The 27,528-nt window shown below is 46.0% G+C and overlaps 1 protein-coding gene across 1 annotated transcript in view; it reads left to right on the forward strand.

Moving 5' to 3' along the window:
• PCSK6 (proprotein convertase subtilisin/kexin type 6) overlaps positions 1-27,528 on the forward strand; it is a 93,616-nt gene that overhangs the window by 1,967 nt on the left and 64,121 nt on the right. Inside the window, exons 2-3 of the mRNA XM_066634821.1 lie at positions 15,072-15,176; positions 23,772-23,882. Coding sequence (XP_066490918.1) covers positions 15,072-15,176; positions 23,772-23,882 — 216 coding nt within the window. The remainder of the gene's footprint in view (positions 1-15,071; positions 15,177-23,771; positions 23,883-27,528) is intronic.

Below are 27,528 nucleotides of genomic sequence, written 5' to 3' on the forward strand. Positions count from 1 at the left end.
GAACCAGAGAGCTTCTCCCTGCCAAGCCTGCAAGCTTACTACAGCCGGCTGGCTGTCTCAGAGTTGCACGCCAGGCTTCTGAAGCAGGAAGTTTAAAAGTACAGCCAGCCAGTGTCTCTCTTTCTCTCTGCCTTTGATGCTGGCAGTTTGCTGCTACACATCCCTGCTCCAAGGAAGCCAATGGGAGTTTTTTCCTGCCTTGCGAGGTTGCACCCCCCCTTTTCCTTCTCTCTGATCTGTTCTTTCTCTGCTGTCACCCCAAGGACCCCCCACCTCGGATCATTAAATCCATAACTCTCTTGCACACTCCTTTTCCACTTTTGCAACCCTGCTTGCATCTCTGGAGTTTGTACACCACACCCGATGAATGTGGAACCCCACCTCCGCTTTTTGCTTAATGGTCTCATCCAAATGGTTGTAGTTTTGAGACAGGAGAGCTGATGAACCTAAAAGGTAATTAGTTAGCTAAATCATGACAGGAAAGCATAGGAGGAGGACTCTGAGGGGGACTGTCAAGTGGAAATGAATCAATATTTAATTTTTGCCCAGCAAAATGTGCCCTTATCAATTTAATACCGTTTATAAAGCTGTTTATATGTCTCTTCCTCCGACTGTTGCTTATGAGATGGATGGATTTTTCTGTGGGTGCTTTTTTCTTAAGGATGGGGTGGGGGAGATGAAGAGGTGGCTACAGAGTTGGAAATTCTGATTTGAGATCTTTGCCAAGATTTTTTTTAAATAATTGCTTGAACTTTTGAATACTTCACAGATGTTTTTGAATAACGATTGTATAGATCTCTTGGAAGCTTAATTTTTCTTTTTTTCTCCTCCATCAATTGGTAGCAGAAGTAAAACAGACTGTAATGGAAACAGTCACATTCTCTCCCCCCCCCCCATTTGCTCTTGACTCCTTTTGTCTCCCCCAGCTCTGTGGCAAAGCTTAGGTTGTAAGCTCCTTGGGGCAAGCACCTGTCCTCTCTGTAAAGTGCCATTACTTAGATGGTGCTCTAGAAACCTTACTAACTGCAGGGGAGCAGTGATGAAAAGGGTTGAAGGAGAGAAGTCCCATCTGCTAGAATGTCTGCAGAGGATGATTGACAGTGCTGGCGGAGGAACTAGCACAGCTTTTGCCACAAAGAAACCCCCTCCCCCATTGCAGTGATCCTGTGGTTACAAGTTTCACATGGGTTGACACTCACAGATGTGACTCATGGATGCATTTTGCCACAGGGCAACTGCAAGCCCAGGATGAGCCACTCTCCATGGAGCACAGTATTGTCAGCACTGGCTGACAGTATCTCTCCAGGGCTCAGGTAGGCGTCTTTCCCCAACCCTTCCTGGAGATGCTGCCTGGAATGGAATCTGGAGCCTTCTCCATGGAAAGTGGGGGTTCTACCAGTTACAGCATCTCCAAATAGGACTTCTCTCCTTCACCAGTTCTCATCAGTGCTCCCCTGAAATGAATTTCACCCCTGAGGACAGAAAACTTCCTGGTTCAGACATACTGTGTGATTCACCACTCCCAAGTTCCACAGGAAGATTCCCCCCCCCCCCCACTGTTCAGTTCTGTTCTTTAACCAGGACAGAGGGGTTCTCCACTGGGTGGGGAACCACTTAAAAAAACATTGCTTCCCTTCCAGCTTTCAAGCAGGGAGGTTCCCATAAACATTGCTTATAGTGCCTCCCCCTTGATTGCTGGTCACCCTGCCCCAGTTGGAACCAGGGAAGCGTGCCTGGTGGCAACCCTACAAGTGAATCACTGAGAGTACAGCTACCACACAATTCATTTCAGTCAAATGGCAGCCGGCAAGTGCACCCCATTTCGTTCTGCCAAGTTCTGGGGACCACAGTGAGACCAAGGTCATTTTCCAAGGTGAAGGGGTTGGGGAAATGGGCAAAGGGAGGAAAGTGGGGAGAGACTAAACAACACATACTGCAAGTTTGAGATTTTTAAAAGCAAAATTTTCAAAGGAAAAGCTGTAGTGTATGCTGTTTATCTCCCCCCCCCTTTCCTCCCTTCGCCCATGTTCAGAATTTTTATTGACAGGTGACATGGCAGAAAAGTATTTTAAAATATTTTTAAATTTTAAATTTGCTTGTCTCGTCTCCCCCTCCCCCCCCCCAATAAAAATCCTTAGCTTTATTTGAGCCACTAATGAATCCGGTCCCTCTCTGCTGAAGTTGCTGTGAAAAGCACCTGTGATATTTCTGGCAGAAATTTCACGGGCTCCCGCAGCACTGTCCACTCCACCTGCCAACCCACCAACTCCCTTCTCTGGTTCCACTTGGTAGGTCATCTTTGGTGACCTGCAAGCAACTGGCTTGGGGAGAACCCCACCTTCAGGGTCAAGGAACAGGATGCGGGAAAAGACCTTCCCTATTAAAGTTGGACCGGCTAATCTCGTACTGTGCCTGCATTTGGCCATCCTGTTGGTTCAACCAATTTGCCGCATGGGTTACTGGGGACAACAGTATACATCTGAGTGTTAATTGGTCATCCAATGAGATATTTTAAGGTATTGGATGTATGTAATGTTTGGACTAGAGCAGAGGATAGGGAGGAATCATCCTGTTCAGAAGATGTCTTGCGACATTTCAAACTGCAGGGGGCTGTATGCACCACCAATGGCTTAGGACAACTCATCTGATGCAGAAGTGCCTGTCTTTGGGGAAGAAGACTCATCTGGGTGTACAGGAAACAGGCTGAAGACCACTTCTTCCTTGCTGTCTGCTCCTTTCCCCCATGTCCCTTGGTGTGGCAGTGCACCTCCTTCATTGCATCACACTGAGCCACTCATGCAGGATACAACCATCCCACGGTCCACACAGAAGAATTGGTCAAGGATGTTGAAGGACAGTATGCTTGTCCTGGAGCACCCAGAATGGCTATTGCCCTCCTTCCCCAGTTTGGAGCTCCTCCTCTGTTCCCTCCAAATCCCACCAGTAGCCCATGTCCTTTGGTGTCCCACCAGTAGCCCATGTCCTTTGGTGTCTCTAAAATGTAGCCGAACTGCTCCACATTCCAGTGATTTTTGGAAAGAGCTGTGTGGACAGCCTCTTCCTACCAAGTATTGATGAAGGCTCTCAACTACTCTTTGCTCCATGAGCAGAATGTGCAAAAACCACCTTGGATTCTGCACATCTGATCTAAGTCTTCCATCATTCATAAGTTCTGGACTTAACAGCTTCTTTGTTTTCCAGTACTTCTGCATATCCTAAGAGTCGGGACAATGGGTCTTTACCTTGTTTTGTGTGTCTCCTTTGCCTCTGTTCCAAACAAAATTCCTGGCTGTCCTTTAATTTGTCCAGTGCCCCTCTTAGGGCTAATAGCAGCTTTGGGGGACAATTTTTGTTGCAGCTGCAGGGTGGGAGGGTTGAATCAGCACTCCCTGTTCTGCCCCTGTTCTTGCTTGGTGCTAGTACAGCTCTCTCTCCTCAATCCCAGGGCTGGCCCAACACCTCCTGGTGCCCAAGGCAGCACTCTCAATGTTCCCCCAACCCAGCTTCATCCATTGCCTCTTCTGGTCCCTGGATTTGAAAGGAGGGAGTATGGAGGAGAGGAGAATGGTGGCCCAGAGTGTTTCGGATGCACTAATCCATCACTCTCCTCTAGACTTCCTCTCCTGCTCTGTTCTCAGACCCCAGGAGTGGAGCAGCAGCAGTAGTAGAGACAGGTGGGTGATGGGGACTCCCAGATGGGGGCTGTCTCAGTTGACCCCGTGATGCTGTCCCTGCTCCATCCTGATCCAGAAGCAGCTTTCTGTGGACATTGTTTTTGAACAGCTCTAAGATTGTCTCCAGAATGAACTCGGGCAGGTTGTGATGAGTTGAAAAACGATGCTTAAAAAAAAAAAAAAAGCACAAATCAGTCTGTTCTATCAAGGACAGAAGTTAGTTATTATGGGTTTTTAATGTGCAACTGCTTTCCCCTATGATTGGAAGAGGGGTAAGGGGTTGGGAATCTGTGGTGAGGAAACACAGGCGAGCTACAGAGCTGAGTGATCAAACAGAGTAAAAGATAAGCTCCCTCTGTAATTCCAACCATTGTGCCATTCAGGGTCGCCCTGTGATGTTTTTCATTATCTGGGACAGGAACCAGGAAGAACAGGGCTGCCTTCTTCTAAATGGAAGTGTTCTTTGCATCTTGTCCTGATAGTGCTAATGGACAACAGCTTTGGTGTTTTGATTCTTTGGCTGGGTGCATGTGGCCATTTGCAGTTTGTTTTCTTTACAGTCCAGTGGAATATAATCTCTTCTGAGTTTAAGGTCCTCTGCAGCCTCTGTGGAGTTTGCATTTATTTAGACTTCCACTGCAAAAACGTTACTTCTGTAGGTACTCCTGAAAAATCTTCTCCTTTCTGTTCTCTTCCACAGCAAATAACTTCTCCGGGCTTTTTATTTTAGCTTATTGCTTTCCTTGCCGTCTCGGTATTGTTTCGTGCTTCGGTGCCCCTCTGTCCGGGTGGCACGGCCATTCGTCTTGGTTCTAAAAGGATCCGCTATAAATTCTGCCTTGACTTCTAAATTTCAACCTTGTTTTCAGTATAATAAACGTGGCAGATGGAACGTTAAACGTTCCGGGTTCAGAGGTGCCAGCCAAGCAGTGGCAAGCCCCACTTGGGGCTTGTTCTTTAAAAGCAATGGTCCTGATGTGACAGCTGGTATGGTGCTGTGGCTGGCACACTGGACTTACATAGGGGAGATCTGGGTTCAAATTCCCACTCTTCTGTAAAACTCATAAGGGTGGCTTCTGCCTAAAAAGAAATCAGCACTGTTTCTCTAAAACAAAATTTTAGGGCAGGAGGTCTGGGCAGGTCTGGGCAGGTCTGGGAGGTCTGGGCAGGAGGTCTGGTCTAGAGGGTAGAGCCTCCATTTGCCTGAAGATAACATCCACAGGTTGCCAGTTCGAGGCCACCGGCACCGTGCGACCTTGAAGCAGCTGACAAGCTGAGCCAAGTTATTCCATCTGCTCTGAGCGTGGGAGGATGGAGGCCAGAATGTGAAACCAGATCAGAAAGAAACATCTGAATGTTGTGGTTCTTGAGAGATAGAACCTTCTTTCAATTGTAAAAATCCCTACGGGGATTTAAATAGCCTGCCTATGTAAACCGCCTTGAATAAAGTCTTGAATAAAGACCAAGAAAGGCGGTATATAAATATTATTATTATTAAAATAGAATGATTTGTTGCCAGTTGTTGGCATGGCCCAGTGGAGGTCTGGGAGTCATGGTGGGCTTACTTCTGGACTGTAAATGGGAACAGCCAATGTCACTGCTGTTTGTGACAATTTACAGTCTAATTTGTAGCTAAATAGAACTTCCATGTTTAGAGGCAGTCTATCCCAAATACCTGTAAAGGAGAACCATTGCCTTCAAGCCCTGCACGTCAGTTTCCCTGAAGCACTTGATTCCCCATTGTGAGAAACAGGGTGATTGCCTTGAGATGATTCTTAGTCTTGGCCAGAGCTCTTCTTCTGAGTGACATAATCTACTTCTGTTCAAGAAACATTATGTTAGCAACAGCAACCTCCACATGACTTTTCTTTGCCTCCCACACACTCTCTCTTTCTCTCTAGGAACACATCTCATGTTTTGTGAATGAAAAGGCCTTTAGTGAGAGTGCCCATCACTTGCAGCTTGCATGGTTAAGGAGAGCAGCCCTGATGACCACTTCTTTGCCAGACTTGCCTCCTGTCCTGTTGAGGGGTGAGGCAAAGGCCACAGCAAGGCAAACACAACCGTAATTAGTGCAAGAAGCAGCATGAACACCTGCTGCAATCCTATAGTAGACACCTGGAAGTAAGTCCCATTGAACAGAATGGGATTTGCTTCTGAATAAACATGCATAGGACTGCACTACGAGTTACTCATATCAGTAAGCAGAGAAGGAAGTGTCAGCTGCCACATTCTGGCCTGTGAGAGACAGTGTGGGGCAGTGGTTAGAGTTTTGAATTAGGATTGGGAAGAGCTAGGTTGAAATTCACATTCAGCCATGAAGTTCACTGGGGTCATCTTGGGCTGGTCATCACCTCTCTGCCTCCCTGTCTACTTCACAGGGATGTTGTGAGGATAAAATGGGTGACTGAATGGAAGGATAATTATGCTTGTTCTGTGTTCCTTGGAAGAAGGGTGGGACAAAATATTGCTGCTAAGAGGCTCCTTTGATGTTGTCCCTGGTTTGCCCTGTAAAAGCTGCCTTTTTGCACTTTTTTAGCTACAAAAGTTTTTTTGTACTGTGGAGATATACAGTGTAATAACCTGCCAATGTGATATCTGCGGGTAAATTTGCTTTGATCTCAGGGGTTGGCTGAAATGTTGACAACTCTACCCTGCAATTTCATCTTTTGGCCACAGGTAGGTGGTGGTTCCCAAACCAAATTCCTGCCTAAGGCTCTTTGGATGGATCCCAGGTTCAAGACTTTCTGACCTTGGAGGGAAGTCTCCCCTTGTGTCAGTACGGAATGGTTAGCTCAAAACCTGGACTGGATCTGGTTTCTTTAGTAGCACCCTGAGGTCTGCAAGTCAAGCCAGGTACAAGGCAGCATCTCAGGAAAGTGGAATACCCGCACTGTGGGGGATCCTCTCCAGGGACCACCCCCCATGGATATGGAAATGTATTAGCAGTGGCTTCGTGCACCCATTCATTTTCTTTAAAGGCTTACCAGTAAGTGTTTCTTACTTTAAACAGTGCACTATAAACATTCGTGCTTATAGCGCAAAGAGGGCAGCCTGCCAGCAGCCTGAATGCCTGACTGCTTCCTGTTGAGCATGAATGCTACAGGCAGGCTCCCCCCCCATCCTTCGATTCATAGATTATTGAAACAGCAGATACCAAATCCGCAGTTGCAGGGACCTGCCTGAAATGTGCAAAATGATGTCCCTGTTGCACCCCATGAGTCATGTCCTGGGATGACCTGCATGTACAAGTTTAAATCTACACCCATGTTGGTACAGAGATTTGAACTCGGCAATAAAACTGGCCGGCAGAGTTGCATAAAGGTCTGATCAAAGGCAACCAATTCATATTTTTAAGTTTACAAGTGAGAAACATGGAAGTGCTTTGCACAAGGCCAGCTGGGACAGAGAAGTCTTTGCAATATGTGATCTTTGAGGAAAAGCAGGTTGTGTCAGTAGCCGTCAGCATAATGGGTCCCAGCCAAGTTCTACAACTCAGATGCTCAAGGACATGCAACCTCCCTGTGGGTCAGGCAAATTGTCATTTGTAGGGCTGTAGGCTTTTTGTTGCTGCTCTGGTTAAGCAGTTGGGAGCCAGAAACCCTTGGCAATCTTTTGCAGTTCTTCCAGTCTGCCTTCCGCCTGCCCCTGCCCTAACATGCTTCCAACAAGGTGCCCTCCTGTCTTTGTGCCACTATCTGTCCTACCAGCTCTGCTGAGAGCGCCACATGGAAGCCCCCCAACTCTTTGACCATCCTTCTCCATTATGACTTCTTTTCTTGAGCCCAGCCAGCCCCTGACGCATAACGTCCTTGGTCCAATTTCGCTAAATAGTGATGAATGGCTAGTTCAGCTCCTGGCAGTTAACACATTGTCTGATGGAATTGGCTGGCACCCATTTCCATGGAAACAAGTGATCCATACCCTCCGCGTGCGCACAGCGGCACGGTGAGGTGTCAAAACACTTTCTCATTGTTTGGGACTGCGGATGTAAACAGGCCATGCCAAGCGGTGCCAGCCCAGAGCCTTGTGACATCAAAGCCCGACTATGTAAATGGAGGCAAAAGGCAGAACTCTCAGGCACTTCTAGGGGAAAGCTCTAAATCCGGCTTGGTTCAAATGAAGCCTAATTGTGACTTGGATTCCTGCCATTGCATGTCATGATTCATTGCTTTTGCAAATGAAAATCAGCATTCCTCTTTGCTCACACTGTTAATAACGTTGGGTCTGCCTTAGAAGAACCTGGACAGGAAATCCAGGTGGGGCACCTTCCTGTTGCCTCTGGTGTATGGTTGGCAGCTAGCTCCAGAATATTGCTAATGCTGCTGGTGGGGCAGTAGCCAAGGCACTTTAGTCCACGTCTCTCCTCTAAATATATTCCTGGATTGACTACTGTAATATGTTGTCCATGGGGCCGCCTTTGAAGACTGCTAGAAAATAATAGTAGACCAAAACACAGCTGCTAGTGTAGGTGCTCTACCAGTGAGCTCAGGCTCCTAGGATTTCTGTGGTCTGTGGCATGAAAGGAAGTCACCAACAACAGCTTCTGAGTGAATCACTGGACACTGAAGCTTCACAGCGCCCAGCAGGCAACACAGCTGGTCATTGTTTCGCTAATTGGGAGTAGGGAGGTTTAAAAGGGAGAGAGGGAGACTCCAGCAGGAAGACAGAAGAGGTGAGAATGGAGGACAAATTGGGGACAAAGGAGGAGTGGAATGAAAAAAAAACCAGAAAAGGGCTGGAGATTAGAAAGCGAAGTGGTAGAACTTGGTGATGGGAAGGAGAGCTGGAGCCCAATGGAAAAGAGAAATGTAATAGGAGGAGAAGGCTGGGAGACAGCAGGAGGAGAAGAAACAGGAAAAGGAGAACCAAGAGCCCAGGCCAGGTCCCTGTAGGGTGTGTTCTGCAGCCCCATAGCCAGCCCCCACCTGGAATTTTGTCTCAAGGGTCACCTGCCCAAACAGGGGCACTCCTAGCAGCTACACCCAGGGCCTACAAAGAGCCTCCCTTTGAGCCAAGCTAGAGGGATAAGCCTTGGCCCACTACATGAAGAGAGATGAGACTTTGGCAAGGCAAGGGACCTCAATCCTGCTGTGCACCAGCAGGATAGGCCCCCCTTCTCCTGTGTATCTTCCCCTCTAATTAAACCGTCACCAGTATCAATTTTGAGCCTCTTTGGTCTCTTCAAGCCTCACTATGTCATTCCTCAACCGCTGTGATATGGAGCTTCCCAGTGTAGAAGTTAGAAATGAGCAAGATGCCCGCAGGTACCCACAAAAGCAGCTGGGGCAGGTACAGGGGAGAGTCAGGTGTGTTTGAGGACCAGAGAGGTCCAGTCTTCAGAAGTTGGCCAGTCCTCAGTGTGAACCAAGTGCCCTCAGTGCACATCTGGGGAAAAGTGCACATCTAGAGGATGAGAATGTTCCTGATTCTGTTTCTCTGGTTCTCTCTGTCCTGTGTTTGATTTCTCTTTAATTCTAGTTGAAGTTGGATGATTTCTAAAATCAGCTCTAGAGTCAGACCTTGCATTTGCCAGAGTTTTCTGCTTCATTGCTTACTTTTTTCCTCTTCTGTGTTACCAATGCACGAACATGTGTTGATAAAACACACCAAGATGCATGTACTCCGACACACTGATACAACATTCTATAAAAATCTTGATATGTACACACATCACATTACGTTTGCTGGGAAGATGGGCATGAGTGGACCGAAAGAATCATTCAGAATTTTTTTTTTAAAAAGGTAAAGAGTGGAGTTTTTGTTCTTTAGCTGATCCATTGTGGAAAGAGGACTGGATCAACGATTCTCCAACTTTTTAGCACTGGGACCCACTTTAAAATGACACTCTTTTGGGACCCACCTAGCTTTATGAGACTTCTAAAAAAAGGTGTTTTAAAAAGAAATAACATTTTATTTATTTATTTACAAGTAATAGTTTATTTATTTGCAAAAACTTGATCCATTTCCTGTAATGAGACCACCCTAATGAATAGCTTCAAAGCTTGAGGGTTTTACCTGCCTCCACTCTACCTGTCATTGACAGACTTGGAGAAAAAAACAAACCAGAAAAAAAGATGCTCAAATATCTGCTTGTATTTACACAAGCTTGCAAACTGCAGGAGCTTGGCCGCTTATAGGCCAACTAGCAGTTATCTTGCAAAAAGAAGGAGCTCAACTTTCTGCAGGGAAATTAGCAGCTATCTGATTTTTGAATACCCCCAGGGCTTGAGGCAAAAAGTAATCTGAACTTTCCATCATCCATGCTTTCATTGGAGGCTCTGCAGAACCTACCAGAAATTGGGTCTTGACCCACCAAGTGGGTCCTGACACACAGTTTGAGAAATGCTGGACTAGGTAATTCAGGACTCCAAAATCCAGAGAGAAACTCAGCTGAGGAGAATTTTGGAAGCATCTCTTGTGAGATTCTTTAGGAGAATAGTCCATATGAAAATATAACCAGAAGATGGAAAGTTTGAGAAGTACTGACTCAAAGGATGTGAAGGAGATAAATGTCTTGAAAGAGATAGTTATGGGATGGACAGTGGCGAGAGAGAGAGAGAATTCCCAGACAGACTTTGAAAGCAATCCTTGCAATTAAACTGGGACAGTTTCCCAGTTTGCTTTCCAGGACTGGCAGGAAATCTCCCTTGGAAAGGGTCCTCATCTGTCCACTAGACCAGAAGCTTGTCAGACATCTAGCAAGCTGCTTCCCCTTTGGCAGTCTTGAACTTCCTCTACTGCCCCAGCAGCTGCTTATTTTTAGCAGTATGCTATTTTGTTAGTGGTGCGTTGCAAATCTTGCATTTAGATTTACAAATGACAAACAGGGGACGGCGTAGCAATTCGCGGGTGGTGGAGAATGTGAATCATTTCTTCGCCTCTGCTTGTTTATGAATTTAATTTATACAAAGTTGAAGACCCTGGAGATTGTAGATTAGAACTAGGTTTAGAGTTATAGAACTAAATGAACATAATAAAGACTGGAAACTAACAGCAGGGAGGAAGGCAATACTGCAGAAATAAATTGCTAACCAATGTGGGATTGGAGTCCGCCATGGAAAAGAGATACATTTGAATTGCAAACATCCAATGCCTATACTTTGGTCTCATGCGTGTTTGCGAACCACTGCACACAAAATTGAAATATATGAGGTACAGGGGCTAAAAATAGAAGACCAAAAGCACATTCCTGTGGTTAGTAGACTGTCCTAAATAGATGCTTGACAAAATAATGCTAGTTGAAATGCTCAGATAGCCTACATGTTAATCTGTGCAAAAGGAAAACAAGTTACACCAGTCTCTGCTGCAAGCAAATGAAATTGCATGTGGATAAAATTTGCAGCAGTGCTTCCGTTAAACTTGCCAGGACGTGTTGGGAAGGCCATTTGGAAATCTCTGAAGTATGGCAACCAAACTAAGGGCCCAACCCTATCCAACTTTCCAGCATTGATGCAACCGCAACGTAGCCCCGAGGTAAGGGAACAAATGTTTCCTTATCTTGAAGAGGCCTCTGCAACGCCCCCTTCCCTGCAGGTTGCAGCACAAGCTACATCAGTGCTGAAAAATTGGATAGGATTGGGCCCTGAGACGCACAGGAAAGTAACTTCCCAACAAGTGCTCAACAAGGCTTCTAGATTCTGCTGCAGTGATGTGGTAGAGGTTGTCCTTTGCATGCAGAAAGTCCCAGATTCAATAGCTGGCACCTCCTGCAAGGGTTAAGGAAAAGACTCCTGTCTCAGAAACCCTAGTCAACCACTGCTAGTCAGTGCAAATAAGACTCACCTGGATGGACTGATGGTCTGAAATAAACTTCATCGTCTCAATAAGAACACTTATTGCAGAGGTGGGAAGGCATCAAGAAGGATGACTAGTTCTTCTGTGAATAATTAATGCACATGGGAGGAATGACATACTGTGTGTTGGCATCCTTCAGTCTCGGAAGACTATGGTGTCACGCTCTGAATGGTGGTTCTGGAACAGAGTGTTCTCTCCAGTGCGTGAAACCTGGGTAAAGTAGGTATGGAGGATAGGCTGTTACCCATGCAGCAAATCCCCCCTCTCCACATCGCTGAAATGGTCCAATGGAAAGGCAGAGGCCAATACGGTTGGTTCCAGCGGTGTCGCAGGAGTTGCCAGAACATGACTGTGTTCAGCCTCAGGGACTCTGGCTCTGAATTTTGCCTGGAGGTTGACTCCTGAAGCCTTTTCCATAACTGGATGTAGCCACAAGACAGTGGAGGCTTGGGATCAGAGTTTTCCTTCTCTCAGATGAGCTGCCTTCCCAGGCTGACGAGTCCCATCTACCCGGTGGCTGTTTAGTCGCCTCTTACGACAAGTACAGCCAAACTGAGGGCCTATTCTTATCCCCTGCCCCCAGGGGAAATACTGTAGAAGGGCCATATTATATGTGTGGGGGCTCTCTACAGATGTTCTAGCAGGAGCTGTGGTGCCACTTAACCGATGTCATCTAGAAAGTGGAATATTGATCTTGCCATAGTCGTGGACGAGCCAAACTGGTTTGGACATGAGACTCTGTGACCCCCTTGAGTCGTATCTGATTGAGCGCCTACAGGCTGCTGGGTGAGGCATAAAGGTGCCAACCTAGATCAGAGGGTATGCAGCCTTGTGGAATGGCAACTGGAAGTAAATGCCAGAGAGCCAGTTCAGAGACAGCTGGTCATACTTGGGTACTGCAGGACCTAGGAGAGCTCCCAGGGACTGCCTGAATCCCTTCAACAGGGGAAGGGGGAAAACTACACATTCCGCTGGAATTATGTAACTGGAACTGGCACCATAATTTTCTTGTAAAGGGAGCTAGTTGGGTGGGGGCTGGTTTTGAGTGGGGCTGTGGCACAGGGGAAGGGGAATGTCGAACCACTTCTACCTGTTGATGCTTAGTGTAAAAGAATCCCTTCCAAAAGTTGCTTTTAGCCACAGAGAAGGAAAGTTAAAGCATCAACCTGGTGACATCAGTTGGATTCAGAAGCTGTGAGGCCTCCTGGGCAGGTGATGTTTTCCAAAGGTCATTTTTGGAAGGAGGGGCTGGATGGCAGCAACATAATCCTTGAAAAATCTCAGTAGATGGGCGCATGGTCTGAGGCTGCCTGCAGTCGCTTCCCGTTCACTGGAAGTCACACTCCCACCCCTTATTCCTGGGATACAGTTTTTTGCTGCTCCCCTTCCTCCGTCCTGTAAACTAAATATAGATGTTATTTCTCTGCTTATTTATAGCCTTCACTTTGCAAAGAGGCAAAGCCAAGTCTGAACAAAAATCAAATTTACTTCTTGCGGTACAATGACTGTTTTTTTTTTGGCAAATATGAACTGTTTGGTCTGCATTGATGACTACAATATCTGTATGATTTGTTAAAAAAAAGGGAGGGGGGACAACTGATCAGCTCTACCCAGTAACCAAACTTTCAACTGGGACTCTGAGGCTGAAGTCCTATATACACTATATATAAGTCCAGCTGAACTCATCGCGATCTGTTTTTATACTACCCTATGCATGTCTACTCAGAAGTAAGCACCAGTGTGTGCAGTGGGACTTGCTCATGGGAAAGGGTATATAGATGAGGCATGCAATTTGTCTTGCAAACTACTGCTTCTCCACTTGCATCGGTCTTCTTACTGAAAATGCCTGCATTAAACACTGGGCTTCCTTCTATTGTGCAAGTTTTCTTTCTTGCCCCCCGCAAACTGAGTTATTTTCACAGACTATATTCCAGTGGCATAGCTAGAGGGGGTACAAAGTGCTAAGTTTTGCAGGGAGCCTCACCATAGCATGCAAGCGGCCCCTCCTGTGGAGCCAGGTGGGAGCAAAAAAGAGGCAAACACCTCTGTTTTGCTCTAGCGCTTGGAATGGCTCTGAAGGGGAGGGAGGGTGGCCTCTTGCATGCTGCAGGGAGGCTCCCTGCAAAATTTAGTGCTTTGCACCCCCTCTAGCTATGCCATTGCTGTATTCTGAAACATGGCTGAAGACACAAGTGCTGGTTTTGCTCTTGGAAGCCACAGCCTGTGGTTGGTGCAGGGGATTGTCAGAGGTGCTGGACTCCTTTGCCTTGTGTGCACAAAGAGTTAAACCTGCATTGGACAAAATGGTTCCATCTGATGCCCCTGCCAGACAAAAGACAACTTCTATCTGGTTCCCCCAACAGGGGGCAGAAAGAGAAGTGGGGGGTTTACTCCTGGTGAGTTCTTCAGAACAGTAAAATGTCAAAAGGATAAGTTGTAACTCCTGCATGTCTGATCTGCCAGTGACCATTGGTGGCCGCCCTTCATTTTGGCAATGGTTGGTATAAATGCCGCTGTTGCGGCAAAAGTAGCATCGCTCTTTGTGCTTATGGATGTGCACCTGCAAAGGACAGATGGTTTCCAGAGGATCTGCTTCCAAGATCTTGTTTCCTATGAAACTCTGAGGGCCATTTTGGAGCAAACCTATTTTGTTGCCATTGCAAGGGAAACAGGAGGAGGATAGCATTTTGGCCATATATATGCATTTGGAAGTGCAGTTTTTTCCATTTTATTTCATTTTTGGCTCGAGTGGTCTGCAGGAGATAAAATGCCTTAGTTCATCCATGCACATATGGCTGAGGGCGAAAGAACACTCATGAAGCCTAGTCTCTCTCTCTCTCTCTCTCTCTCTCTCTCTCTCTCTCTCTCTCTCTCTCTCTCTCTGCCAGTGGCTGAAGTCTGCTCAGCTGCAGGATTGACTCGGCTGCAGGATTTTTCAGTGCAGAAAGTTTCATTTCCAAAGAGTGGACATAGCCCTAAATATAAACCATATAGCATGAGAGAATGTGCAAAAATGGTTCTTTTCTCTGTGATGGAAAGCGAGAGTATTGAGGGCTTTTCGGTTTAGAAAAGGGACAGCTAAAAGTAGAGACAAGACCATGAGTGATTTAAAAACAAAATAAAATGGATTGGCACAAGGTTCCAGACTGCGAAAAGGAAGTATTTCCCCACACCATTAATATTGAACATATATGATTCATTGCTACAGGTAGAAGTTACAGCTTGCTAGAAAAAATAATTGAAAGAAAGGACAGCTGATGTTTGGAAGCAGCACACCTCTGAATGCCACAGGTTGGGAAGAAACATCTTCATCTTGTTCCACTCCAGAGCTTTCCTGCGGCATCTGCTGTTGGGAGAGACAGTCTTGAACTAGCTGAACCCTTGGAATGGCACAGTGTAGGAATTTCTTGCCTTCTTGACCCTTCTTGTGGTTGAAGCCTCCATGTGAAATCGGCATCTCTGTTCCATTTGGGTTTTCTTCTAGATCTAGTACACAGTGTACACATAAGCAACTGTTCCTTATTGACGTCTTTCCTAGCCTACCCTACTGTGTGTTGTTCATTGTCTCCTGACGCTTTCTTCCATGTTGTTTTGTTACAGATTGGGAGCCTGGAAGACTATTATCACTTTCATCACAGCAGGACCATTAAAAGATCAACCTTCAGCAGCAGAGGCCCACACAACTTTCTTAGGATGGATCCAAAGGTGTGTAAGGGGGAATAATTATTACTACTGGCCAGGAGAAGATTGGCAAATGAAATTAACCTCCCACCTGAAACTGCAAAAGAGGTGAAGCAGTTTAGCCCTTGAAACCCCCCCCCCCCCATTTAGCAAAAAGTTCTTGTTGTAGAACTTTTGGCCCAATTTAACCAAGGTTATTGAAGATATTTATGCCCAAGATATGAGGGACAAGAGGAATACACAATTCCTCTAAATTAGTGTACTGATTCTTCTTCATGATCTCATAAACGTGATCAATCCTGGAACGTGCTGGAATCCCTAGTATGTATGCACTGCTGAAACAGAGACGCCTGCGTTGGCTTGGTCATGTCGTGAGAATGGATGATGGCCGGATCCCAAAGGATCTCCTCTATGGAGAACTCGTGCAAGGAAAGTGCCCTACAGGTAGACCACAGCTGCGATACAAGGGCATCTGCAAGAGGGATCTGAAGGCCTTAGGAGTGGACCTCAACAGGTGGGAAACCCTGGCCTCTGAGTGGCCCGCTTGGAGGCAGGCTGTGCAGCATGGCCTTTCCCAGTTTGAAGAGACACTTGGCCAACAGACTGAGGCAAAGAGGCAAAGAAGGAAGGCCCACAGCCAGGGAGACAGACCAGGGACAGACTGCACTTGCTCCCGGTGTGGAAGGGATTGTCACTCCCGAATCGGCCTTTTCAGCCACACTAGACGCTGTTCCAGAACCACCTTTCAGAGCGCGATACCATAGACTTTTGAGACTGAAGGTTGCCAACAGTAAACGTGATTAAAGGACATGTTGCATTATGTCATGCACCAATCCCTAGAGTTAAAAAGCAGGGAAGATCAGACATCCTGCTTGGATGAAACTCCTCTTTGTGCAGGAACTAAACTAGGCTCATTTTGGAAAACTCCCAACAGAGCAAAATGGGAAGGCAACATGCAGAGTTGCCATGTTGGAGAGCTTTTGCCCAGAAAATAAGGACATGCCACCTTGTACATGGCTGGGATGCACCTGTTCGGCTCAATTTCAGTCCTAACATTACTTGGCTTTGGCACAACTGGCCTGGCACAAGCATATCCAGCACAAGTTAGGAGGTGAAAAGAGCACAACTCAGATTAAGGAACCTATGTCCCCTTACCCCAAGTAATGCCCTAGCCCACGGCTTTTCAAACTGGGGCGTCATGCCGCCCCAGCCTGCGGGCCCTGTCCCCTGCCCCTTAAGCGGCGGGGGCAGCCTGGAGGCAGAGAGGAGGCAGTGGTGCAATCCCCAGGATCCCCAGGTACGTGTACCCAAGCCCCTGCAGCCTCCTGGGGGTGCGGGGAGCCTGGCGCGACCTGCAGCAGGGCTCCCTGCAGCAGTGAAATTAGATGCGGGGCGATTGCGCTCCACTTCCGCTTTAGCGGGTACCCAAGCCCCTGCAGCCCCCCTGAGCGGCGCAATCCTGGTTATCGCGCTGCTGCTTTCCCCCAACCCTGCTGCCTCCCCCCTCCCACCCACGCAAGAACATAGTGGCTCTCAAACTCTCCCAGAGAGTTTGAGAACCACTGCCCTAGCCACTGCAAAGCAGAATTTCTGGCGCAGATCCAAGCAACCTGGTGTAATGCCAGTCTTCCTGGGAGGAGGGTTAGGAATTGACCTAAGTGCCAGAGGCCAGTCCCACCCCCCTCTTGGACCTGGTCCACCCTCCCCCCACCCTCCCCAACCCCCTGTTCGAACCGCCCTCTGTCGGGATGCACTCACCTCTGCCGGGGCTGGATATGGCACGGGGAGTCCGGCACATGTCTTTTCACTGGCCTTCCTGACTCCCACGGTGGTGCAGATGTGCTTTGCAGCATGTCCATGACACCTGGAAGCCAGCGCAAGCAACTCATGCCGACTTCACTGCAAGTCCGGATTGTGCTCTGAGTCGCTTTATGGACTATATAGCCCCATTCAGGCACTCTGAAACCACATTCCATGTACATGGATACAAGGTGAATGGTAGCATACCAGCTAGCCATGCCTTCTATATGAACATGTTCCTTGGACCCACCCTCTGGATTCTCTTTCAGTTCCTGTCTGCAGGGAGACTTTGGGGCCTTGAGCCCTTTTTCCCTAACATGCCCCTGATCGGGATCCCCCTCCTTGCAGCAGCTGTTAAAAAAACAAGTGCAGGAGCAGACAAACGTACGATGAATGTCTCATCTCCCATAGGTCTCCCATAGGTCAACACTAAAATTGAGTGTTGGGAGAGTTAGAACAGACAAAATATTTCTTTACTCAGCGTGTGGTCGGTCTATAGAACTCCTTGCCACAGGATGTGGTGATGGCGTCTAGCCTGGACGCCTTTAAAGGGGGATTGGACAAGTTTCTGGAGGAAAAATCCATTACGGGGTACAAGCCATGATGTGTATGCGCAACCTCCTGATTTTAGAAATGGGCTATGTCGGAATGCCAGATGCAAGGGAGGGCACCAGGATGCAGGTCTCTTGTTGTCTTGTGTGCTCCCTGGGGCATTTGGTGGGCTGCTGTGAGATACAGGAAGCTGGACTAGATGTGCCTATGGCCTGATCCAGTGGGGCTGTTCTTATGTTCTTATGGTCTGAGCATCCCTAATTGCTAAACGTAGCAATTTATTTATTCCTGGGAACTGCAGTTTGAATGTTTTTCCATTCAAATGTTGGAACTCATTCACTCAAGCTTGCAGTAAAACCATTGATCACTCTTGAGTGTCCACTGTAGTGTCAATATGGCCAACAATAGTGTTAGGGGAGGGGGGAGGGGCAGAAAGAGAGTGTAATAAAACATTGCTGTCTGAACATTCCACCAGTGGTGGGGACAAGTGATGTGACCGGCTGCTTGTTTCTCGGCATTCTAATTAAATTTTGGAGCCCAAGGGGAGCCGGAGAGGCATTTGAAGGGGAAAAAATTATGAATCCTTATATGGAATGGAAAGGCAGGTGTTTTGAATTAGTACACTTTTGATGCAAACAAAATAAATTTTCCTCCAGTCTCTTAGTACTTACCTAGCCCCGCTGATTAGAAATTGGCTGAATTAGCATTGCCGCACTCTTGCACTTAGAATTGGGTTCACAGTCCATCAGTACATTCTCCCTTTGCTTTGGCAGATCACTTTCGAGGTGCCTTTCTGTTTAGGATGGTGTATCACTATGTATGGATAAAAAAATGAACATGTTGTAGGGTGGTGCAGCAAGCCTTTACGCCCATGATCGTGTTATGTTGCCTAGAAGTTTACTGGCAAACATGGAACTGCGTATAGTTCTTGTAAAATAAGGAGTTTTTCAGGGAGGCAGGGGTGGTTTGTTTTTAGAAAGTTGACTGGACATTTTCACTAAGTGGCTCCCTGCTTATACAGCTGTGATTTCCACACACACACACACACACACACACACACACACACACACACACACACACCACATTTATAACTGTTTTTCATAGAATTTGCAACCCATTCCAGAGACTCCCTGAACCGGGTGATCTTTTGCCAACATAACTGGTAGATCAAGAGCTGTTTCCCCTCCTGCTTAGCAGACTGTCCTTTTCAATTTAACTAGAGTTCCTAGATGCAAACAAGTTGGGGGAGGAGAGCAGATTTGCTCTTGAAAATTTGCGAAACATTTAGTTCCAAAATATTAGGAAAGCTTAAACTTCTCAGTGAGTTTTTCTGACTGGTGTTTAAAAAAAAAAAATTATGTTGAATATTACTAATCAAGTTCTAAGGGCAGGCTGTGGCATCCAAGGGTTGAATCATTCTGTGTACTTTCCTGGGAGAAGCAACACTGAACACAGTGGCGCTTACTTCTGAGTAAAGCATGCATGGAAGTGCATTTATTCAATCAGAACAATATTGTTTATTCAGACAAATCAGCACTAACATATTTGGGGATTTACATCAAAGGGACAGTAATGCAGTCAGTCCAGCACATGCCAAATCGTTGAAAGACAGTAAGGCATAATGGTTTGGCATGTGAGACTAGGACAGAGAACACCTTGTATTGCAAAATAACACCCAAAGAAGTAGCTTTCTCTGGCATTTCCATGCAGTGAATGACCAGCATTGAGTCACATCACATGTAATGAAGGGCGTGCAAGTGGCCCTATCTTTCCATGTGGGGAAACCACATGGGAAGCAACGAATGCTTCTCATTAGCATTACATCATGATGAGGACATCCCATTTTTAACAGCTAGGCTGCGGCATTAGTTAAGGTTCCAGAACCAAATGGCTTGGCATTTTCACTCCCTGGGTGTCTGGAGTGAATTGGATGCTTCTGCTGGTTGTACATGTCTCAGCCTGCGCGTTGTAACATTTAGGTGGTGGTGGAAATAGCCCCAATAATTGGCATGCTAATTAGCAGCATGAAATTAACCACGCAAGTTTTCTCTCTCTCCTCCTGGTGGGCGTGATTGCAAACTGCTTTTTTTTTTTTAAAGCAAAGAAACGCATCAGAAAGTTGCAAGCAATAATGGCAAAAGGGAGACAGAAAGGAACACTGAGCGCCCTTGTTGAACTCATCCCTGAAAGCCCTCTCAAGGCAATGCCTCTGTTGGATTGGATACACCTGGCTGCTGCTGTTCCTTATTGGGGTTGTTTTTCTCTTTGACCTTGTGGAATTATGGGTGGACTCTTCTCTCCCCTCCTTCCCAAATTGCTCATAGAGGATTGAAGTCCTGTGTAGGATCTGCCGAGCCGTCCTTCTCCTTCTTTCCAAAATGAAATTTTAAATGATCATCTCTTGTTTTACTTTGTCCTTGAAAGAAATGTTGGGACAGCAAGCTCACAGCGAGCCCTAAACTGGGGACTTGGAGGATATTGGGATGGAGATTTGGCCCTGTGCACCACCTCTGACCACAGAGGGGACCTGCAGCAGTTACAGACCTGGCTACTGTAGCACCTGGGGCCAGTTCAGCAGCACACTTCCCCCCTGCAACACTTTGGCCCCCCTATAATTACCAGGTTGCACTGAGCCTCGCATGACATTCACATGGGCACTCCAAAAGCCTTTTGAGGCTTCTGGAACGCTGTTAAAAGTACATCCAGTTTAAAAATTTTAGATTTTTAGCTTTTATTTGTGACTGACATATTGTCTAGTATGCCCCATGGCTTTCACTGTTACCTGTAAAGTGATGATACCCAGTTCTACCTCTCCATTCCAGAACGTTCTCTCCATCCAAGTCCACCATCTCCAGCGATCTGACATTTCTGCTTAACTGTTTCATTGTCACCTTAAACTCAATAGATCCGAGGCAAAACTTCTCATTTTTCCTTTTCCCAAGCCCTCTTTTCCTTGTATCCATTGCTATTCTCTATTGTCAATACCCATGCTGTTGAACAGGCTCAAAGCCTTAGCCTCTTTTTTGACTGGGTCTCAAAAAAGAAAATTTCATATAAAAATCTGGTCGTGCAAAAGATCTGTTTGACTCCACAGTGCAAAGTGTGTGGAGAGAGAGAGAAAGAGAGAGAGAGAGAGAGAGAGAGAGAGAGAGAGAGAGAGAGAGAGAGAGAGAGATTGAAACCCTGCTTTTAACCAAAACAACAAAACCAAAAACAAACTGTGTGGGTTTTCAATTGTGTCTAAGCTTCTGAGGCTTGAAGAAAAACCTGCGATACTCATAGAACAATCTCACAAATGAGCACATTAAATCCTGGTGCTTCTTGTTTCTCCGTAATCGCTAAATACGTGTTTGAAAAGGTCAGCACCAGCCTTCCCCCGCCCTGGGATTCCCATTTATTATTTTGGAAATGTGAGGCTAATCCGTGTGCGGGAAACATGCTCCCTTGCTGAGACTCTGCTACAGATCCTTTGGCTTCCCATGGGGTCTCTTCCTCTCTTGGAGTCTAGAGTCTAATCCCAAATCTTATGGTGGCTTTCCTGGCCTACAGAAACTGTCCTTATAGAGGCCAACCTGGGAGAAAAATATTAATCCCCCTGCTCGCTTTTGGGGGGGAGCTTTGCATCTATTCAGTGGAGTTTTGCAATCTAGTTCTGCTATAATGAATTTTTTTTTTTTCATAATTTCAGTGTGTTTGTACTTTAATTCATGTTGTTAATGTGTGTGTGTGGGGGGCCATCCCTATAGCTGGAGAGCACCTGCTTTACCAAAGTTATGTACAGAACAGTAGTTCCCAAACTGTGGGTTGGGACCCACTGGTGGGTCTCAACCTGATTTTTGCTGGGTTCCATAGCAGCTGAGCAGAGCCTCTAATGAAAACACAGGTGATGGAAGGATCAGAGAACTAATTGCCTCAAGCCCTGAGGCTTTTCCAAAACCAGAATTGCCCTGCAAAGAGCTCCTGCAGTTTGCAAGCATAGGGAGATAAATATACGGAGATAAATACTTAAATTTTCTGGTTATTATTACATGTAAATAAGTAAAAATATTAATTTCTAGATTTTTTAAAGTCTTGTAAACCTAGGTGGGTCCTGTTGAAGTGTCACTTTAAAAAGTAGGTACTGGTACTAAAAATGTTTGGGAACCAATTTTCTAGAATGTTTTTTTTTCAGCCTAGGCTTTTATTACTAAATCTCACTGAAGCCCTTTTAGATCAAAATTTGCTTTTATTTTTCAGTACTGTTCAAAATGGATTTTTGTTATTGATCATAATAAATAGATTTGCTCATGAAATTGGTGCCACACTCCAGGCACCCAGCAATAATTGTTTATTGTGCAACTAACCACAGTAATCAACTTTAATAGCTGAAACATCTAAATTTCATTACTTTTCGGCCATAGTCCCTCCTCAGATCTAGAGGAGAGCAACCCAATCACCCACCAGCAATACCGAAATGTTGAACCTTGCTCTCAACTTTTGGCATGCCTTTTGAAAGGGCCTGAACGTGAAAATTATTTCAACCTTTTTCTTTGGGAGGGGAGGTTGGGAAATACATTTTTCTCAGACTTAAAAAGATGATGAAAACTATCACACAAAAGTGGGGGGGGGGGAGCCAGACCATTGTGTGGAAAACTGATATCCACAGAATGAAGAATTTGTCATACACTCAAACTCACTGTTAACTGGCGGAAGTTGCCTTTATTAGAAAAACCCACAATTTTTGAGTTGGTCTCTGATAAAATGCAGAGACACTTGTCACTTAGTCACAGGCTTTGAGGGGAAGGGTCTTTTCTGTGGTGGCAACTTTCCTGCTTCCCCTCAGAAGGTACTGCGAGATTATTTGTATGATTTTTTAAAGATGAGGGAAAACCTTCTGGTGCTCTCATGACACATTTAAGATCCAATCCTATCCAGCTTTCCAGTGCTGATGCAGCCATGCCAATGGGGCATGTGCTGCATCTTGCGGTTGTGGGGCAATCACAGAGGCCTCCTCAAAGTTAGGGAGCATTTGTTCCCTTACTTCAGGGCTGCATTGCAGTTGCATCAGTGCTGGAAAGTTGGATAGGGCTGGGCCCTTACAAAGGTGTCCTTCCAATTTTGTGTGGTGCTTTTATTATAATTATGTTGTCAGTTTGTATTTGTTGTTGGCTTATTTTCATTGTGAGACACCTTGAAGATCTCTGGTGGACCAAAAACCACATGTTCCATGTTAGTTAAAAAACTTTGATGGTGAGCTGCCCACCATGCAACTCTCAGCTGAGGTGGCCATTCCCTCCCCTAATTGCCACTCCAGAACCATCTTGTCTTGAGGTAGGGGGAGAAAGAGGCAATCACCATCCTGTTCTAAAAGTAAAGTATGAGAAGATCTGGCCTTAAAAAGCTTTTCAGCTGCTTGCCTTTGGATGTTTCATTGTATAATCATTTATACTGAAGTTTACTGTTTATAATTGATGTACAGTTGCATTGTGTGGTCTGCCTGAAAAGCAGTTGTATGAGTATCTTTAATAAATTTATTTTATATATAATAAAATAAATAAAATAAAAATAAATTTATTTTATATATAAAGAAATAAATCTTTAATAAATAAGAACAAAAGAAAATATTTCTTTACTCAGCATGTGGTTGGTCTGTGGAACTCCTTGCCACAGGATGTGGTGATGGCATCTGGCCTGGACGCCTTTAAAAGGGGATTGGACAAGTTTCTGGAGGAAAAATCCATTACGGGTTACAAGCCATGATGTGTATGTGCAACCTCCTGATTTTAGAAATGGGTTCTGTCAGAATGCCAGATGCAAGGGAGGGCACCAGGATGAGGTCTCTTGTTATCTGGTGTGCTCCCTGGGGCATTTGGTGGGCTGCTGTGAGATACAGGAAGCTGGACTAGATGGGCCTTTGGCCTGATCCAGTGGGGCTGTTCTTATGTTCTTAAACTACAATTCCCAGGAGGCCTTGCAGGTCTCTTGTTATCTGGTGTGCTCCCTGGGGCATTTGATGGGCCGCTGTGAGATACAGGAAGCTGGACTAGATGGGCCTATGGCCTGATCCAGTGGGGCTGTTCTTATGTTCTTAACTACAATTCCCAGGAGGCCTTGCAGGTCTCTTGTTATCTGGTGTGCTCCCTGGGGCATTTGGTGGGCCGCTGTGAGATACAGGAAGCTGGACTAGATGGGCCTATGGCCTGATCCAGTGGGGCTGTTCTTATGCTCTTATGTAAATGAGAAGTTCTCACATGACACATTACCAGTTTTATTATTATATTTTTCTAGGTAACATGGCTGCAGCAGCAGGAAGTCAAACGAAGAGTCAAAAGACACATTCGCAACGACCACCATTTTGTTTCCTTCAATGACCCACTCTGGCATGAAATGTGGTACATGGTAACTATACACTTTGCTGTGTGTGTGTGTGTGTGTTTGTGATCGTGTGCACTGTAAAACTAGTGTCTGATACACACCAACAGGTTGCTCTGGCACACAGCTTTCTCATAAAGATGCCTTTCCCCGAAAGATGCTTGCAAGGGTGAACATTTTTCAAAGAGAAAACAGTCAGTTTTTGCAAAATTCCCCAGACTTGTTGTCCAGGGCCAAGCTTGCTTGTCACAAACAGGCACTGTCCTTTCATTTTTATTTCTGTACTTAAAACATTTATATTCCACTTCTTTATCCTAAAGCAGGGGTGTCCAAAGTTTTTGGCAGGAGGGCCACATCATCTCTCTGACACCGTGTTGGGGGCCAAATTAATTTACATTTCAAATTTGAATAAATTTACATAAATGAATATATTAAAGATGAACTTATATGAATGAATGAAGGTCTTGCAGTAGTTCAAGGCCTATAAAAGGCCTTGCACAAAGCAAGGCTGGCCTTTCCTGCTTCTACTGCATCACAGACGTGAAACAACAAGCAGTGGAGGAAGCCCTCGTCCCACAGCTCACCTGAGAGGCCAAACAGTTGCCCTCATGCTGAGAGCAGTTGCATCGGGCCAGTGTGGGCTCCAACAAATCTCTGGAGGGCCAGAGGCTCATTGGAGGCTAGGGGCTCCCTGAGGGCCACAAAGAGAGGCCTTGAGGGCCGCAAGTGGCCCCCGGGCCAGGGTTTGGACACCCCTGTCCTAAAGCATCTGCAAGGTGGCTTAATGTCAGCATAAAATCTAAAGCATGCACAAAAGCATCACTGGTGTTTGGAGGGGGACGACGATGATGGACGGACTTCCAGATGTGGCGCAGTTCCGAGGAGACCCATTGGGGCCAGCAGCCCTTACCCAGGGGTAAGGGGAAGAGCTTCCCCTTGCCTCTGGCTGAGCCGCTGCAGCCAATGAGCCTGCGTTGGATGCAGCGCAAGCCTCCTGGCTTGCCTGCTCCAGCGCAGGTTTGGTTTGTGCCGTTAGTGTTCCACCCCCCCATGCCAGTGAAAAGCATAACAAACCCAATTAAACAGTCTTATAGCACAAGCCTGTGTGTGTGTGTGTACTCAGAAGGAAGACCTGCTGTGGTCATCGGAGCTTACTCTCTGGAAAATGTACACAGAATCACAGCCTTATGGCACAATTCTATACATGTATACTCAGAAGTAAATCTCACTGCGTTCAGTGGGGCTTACTTGCAGGAAAATGTACATAGCTTTGCAGCCTCAGTCTATCAGATTTGCATATGACTAAAACAATAATTTTGAGGAAAACCATCCTTTTGCATGTCTGTGTCAGAGCCGGCACTGTTTCAAAAGAGGCACTTCCTCCTGTGAAGGAGTGAAAGAAGGATGAGACTGGACCTGCCAGTAGCTGTCTTTTTATGAGTGTATGAAATTAAAATTTGGGATGTGTGTGTGTGTGTGTGTGTGGCATTTGAACACTGCAAAATATTCTCTACCTTTAATTAAAAAGACTGTTAATCTATTTTATTTTTACCAGTTACACTTATTCCTCATTATCTGTAACCTCATTTCTTACAGGAAATGGCCTGTATAGCAAAAAAAATCCAGATGAGTACAATTATTATGTTAATTTAAATAGGAAAAAGGCTAACTTTCTAAAGCCACTCCACGTTCACCCAGAAATCACCCTCAAATGCCTAATGCCACTAGGAAAAAGTTGTGTGGCACGATAAAATAAAATTAATAACATTACCTCAATAAAGTAATAAAAATAATAGAAAAAAAAAGATTCAGTAAAGTCAGCTTTCCACCATAATGCACAAAAACTGGCAGATGGGTGGAGAAGAGGGATACTGGTGTTAGGTGTTAGGCAGAGGAAGAAGATGAGAAGTGGGCCTTGAAACCCAGTACAAAACTGAGCATTGGTACCCACCATCCATCATGCATTGTGCCTCACACAGCTGCTTGGGTGCAATTTTTGTTGTTGTCTCATCTCACACAGATCAGATGCCTCTTCCTGGACTATATAACTGAAAACTTTGTTACGGATAAAGTGATATGGTATTACTGTTTGTGGTACCTATAGGTAAAAACCCCTATATCAAATAGTGGGGGATGAGTGTAGTCACAGTTGACAGGTCTAATAACAACAGCAGCAACAATAACAACAACAAAAATGCAATCCCAGCACCAGTGGCAAAAAATCAGAGCTGCATAAAGACAACTGCTCCTTGATGGCTGTTGTAAGAACATAAGAACAGCCCCAGGCCATAGGCCCATCTAGTCCAGTTTCCTGTATCTCCCAGTGGCCCACCAATTGCCCCAGGGAGCACACCAGATATTGCCTTCTAAATAACATGGTCTTAACTTGCAACCTGAATCATTTAGTGGGAGTTTCATTCCCTCTGGGTTCGGCTGCAGTATGCCTCTGAATGCCAGTTTCTGGGGACAAGCAGGGAGAAAGATTTATTCTTCCAACCTGCCTGAGATCACTGGGAAACAGGCTGGATTAGACAGGACCCAGCAGGCCTGGGTCTGACTCAACAGGGTTTACTTATTTTCTTAGGGAGGCATTTGGGCCTATCTTGTGGAGGAGATCTCTAATGTAGGCACTTCCACCTAGAAGGTCTTGTGTTCATCTAGGTCTCACCCAACAGATTGTTGGCAACCTTCAATCTCGAAAGACTCTGGTATCGCGCTCTGAATGGTGGTTCTGGAACAGCGTCTTGTGTGGCTGAAAAGGCCAATTCGGGAGTGACAATCCCTTCCACACTGGGAGCAAGTGCAGTCTGTCCCTGGTCTGTCTCCCTGGCTATGGGCCTTCCTTCTTTGCTTCTTTGCCTCAGTCTGTTGGCCAAGTGTCTCTTCAAACTGGGAAAGGCCATGCTGCACAGCCTGCCTCCAAGCGGGCCGCTCAGACGCCAGGGTTTCCCACCTGTTGAGGTCCACTCCTAAGGCCTTCAGATCCCTCTTGCAGATGTCCTTGTATTGCAGCTGTGGTCTACCTGTAGGGCGCTTTCCTTGCACAAGTTCTCCATAGAGGAGATCCTTTGGGATCCGGCCATCATCCATTCTCACGACATGACCAAGCCAACACAGGCGTCTCTGTTTCAGCAGTGCATGCATGCTAGGGATTCCAGCTCGTTCCAGGACTGTGTTGTTTGGAACTTTGTCCTGCCAGGTGATGCCGAGAATGCGTCGGAGGCAGCCAACACACATCAAACAATGGAGTACAGAGCATGATCTCCAAAGATTATCTCTAAGTGTGCTGATAGGTACACGTGGGGGAGGGTGGTCTATAAAATAACCTGACTATAAAGCATTTAGGGTTTTGAATGAGAACTCCAGCGGAAACAGGAGAAAAGCCAGTACTCTCCTTGCCCTCCATAGTCTTGTCTTCCTCTTATGCTGTGGTGAGGTCTGTAGCTGTGACCGAGCCATGAACGAGAGAAGAAGCTGTGGCCACCTCTTCTTCTGCATCAGCTAGTAACAGTTGTAGAAATCAGAGGAGTGCTTATTTATAAGACTGGCTTTGGGTGTGGACAGAGTGCCCCACAAAGGCAAGATGAGACATTTTGACCTCTCCTGAGTTACTGGCAAAGGTCAGTGGCGCGGGTTTGAATTTAAATTTATTTTTGAATTTAATTGGTTGCTT

The sequence above is a fragment of the Tiliqua scincoides genome, chromosome 8 (genome assembly GCF_035046505.1).
Source record: "Tiliqua scincoides isolate rTilSci1 chromosome 8, rTilSci1.hap2, whole genome shotgun sequence".
Taxonomy (NCBI): domain Eukaryota; kingdom Metazoa; phylum Chordata; class Lepidosauria; order Squamata; family Scincidae; genus Tiliqua; species Tiliqua scincoides.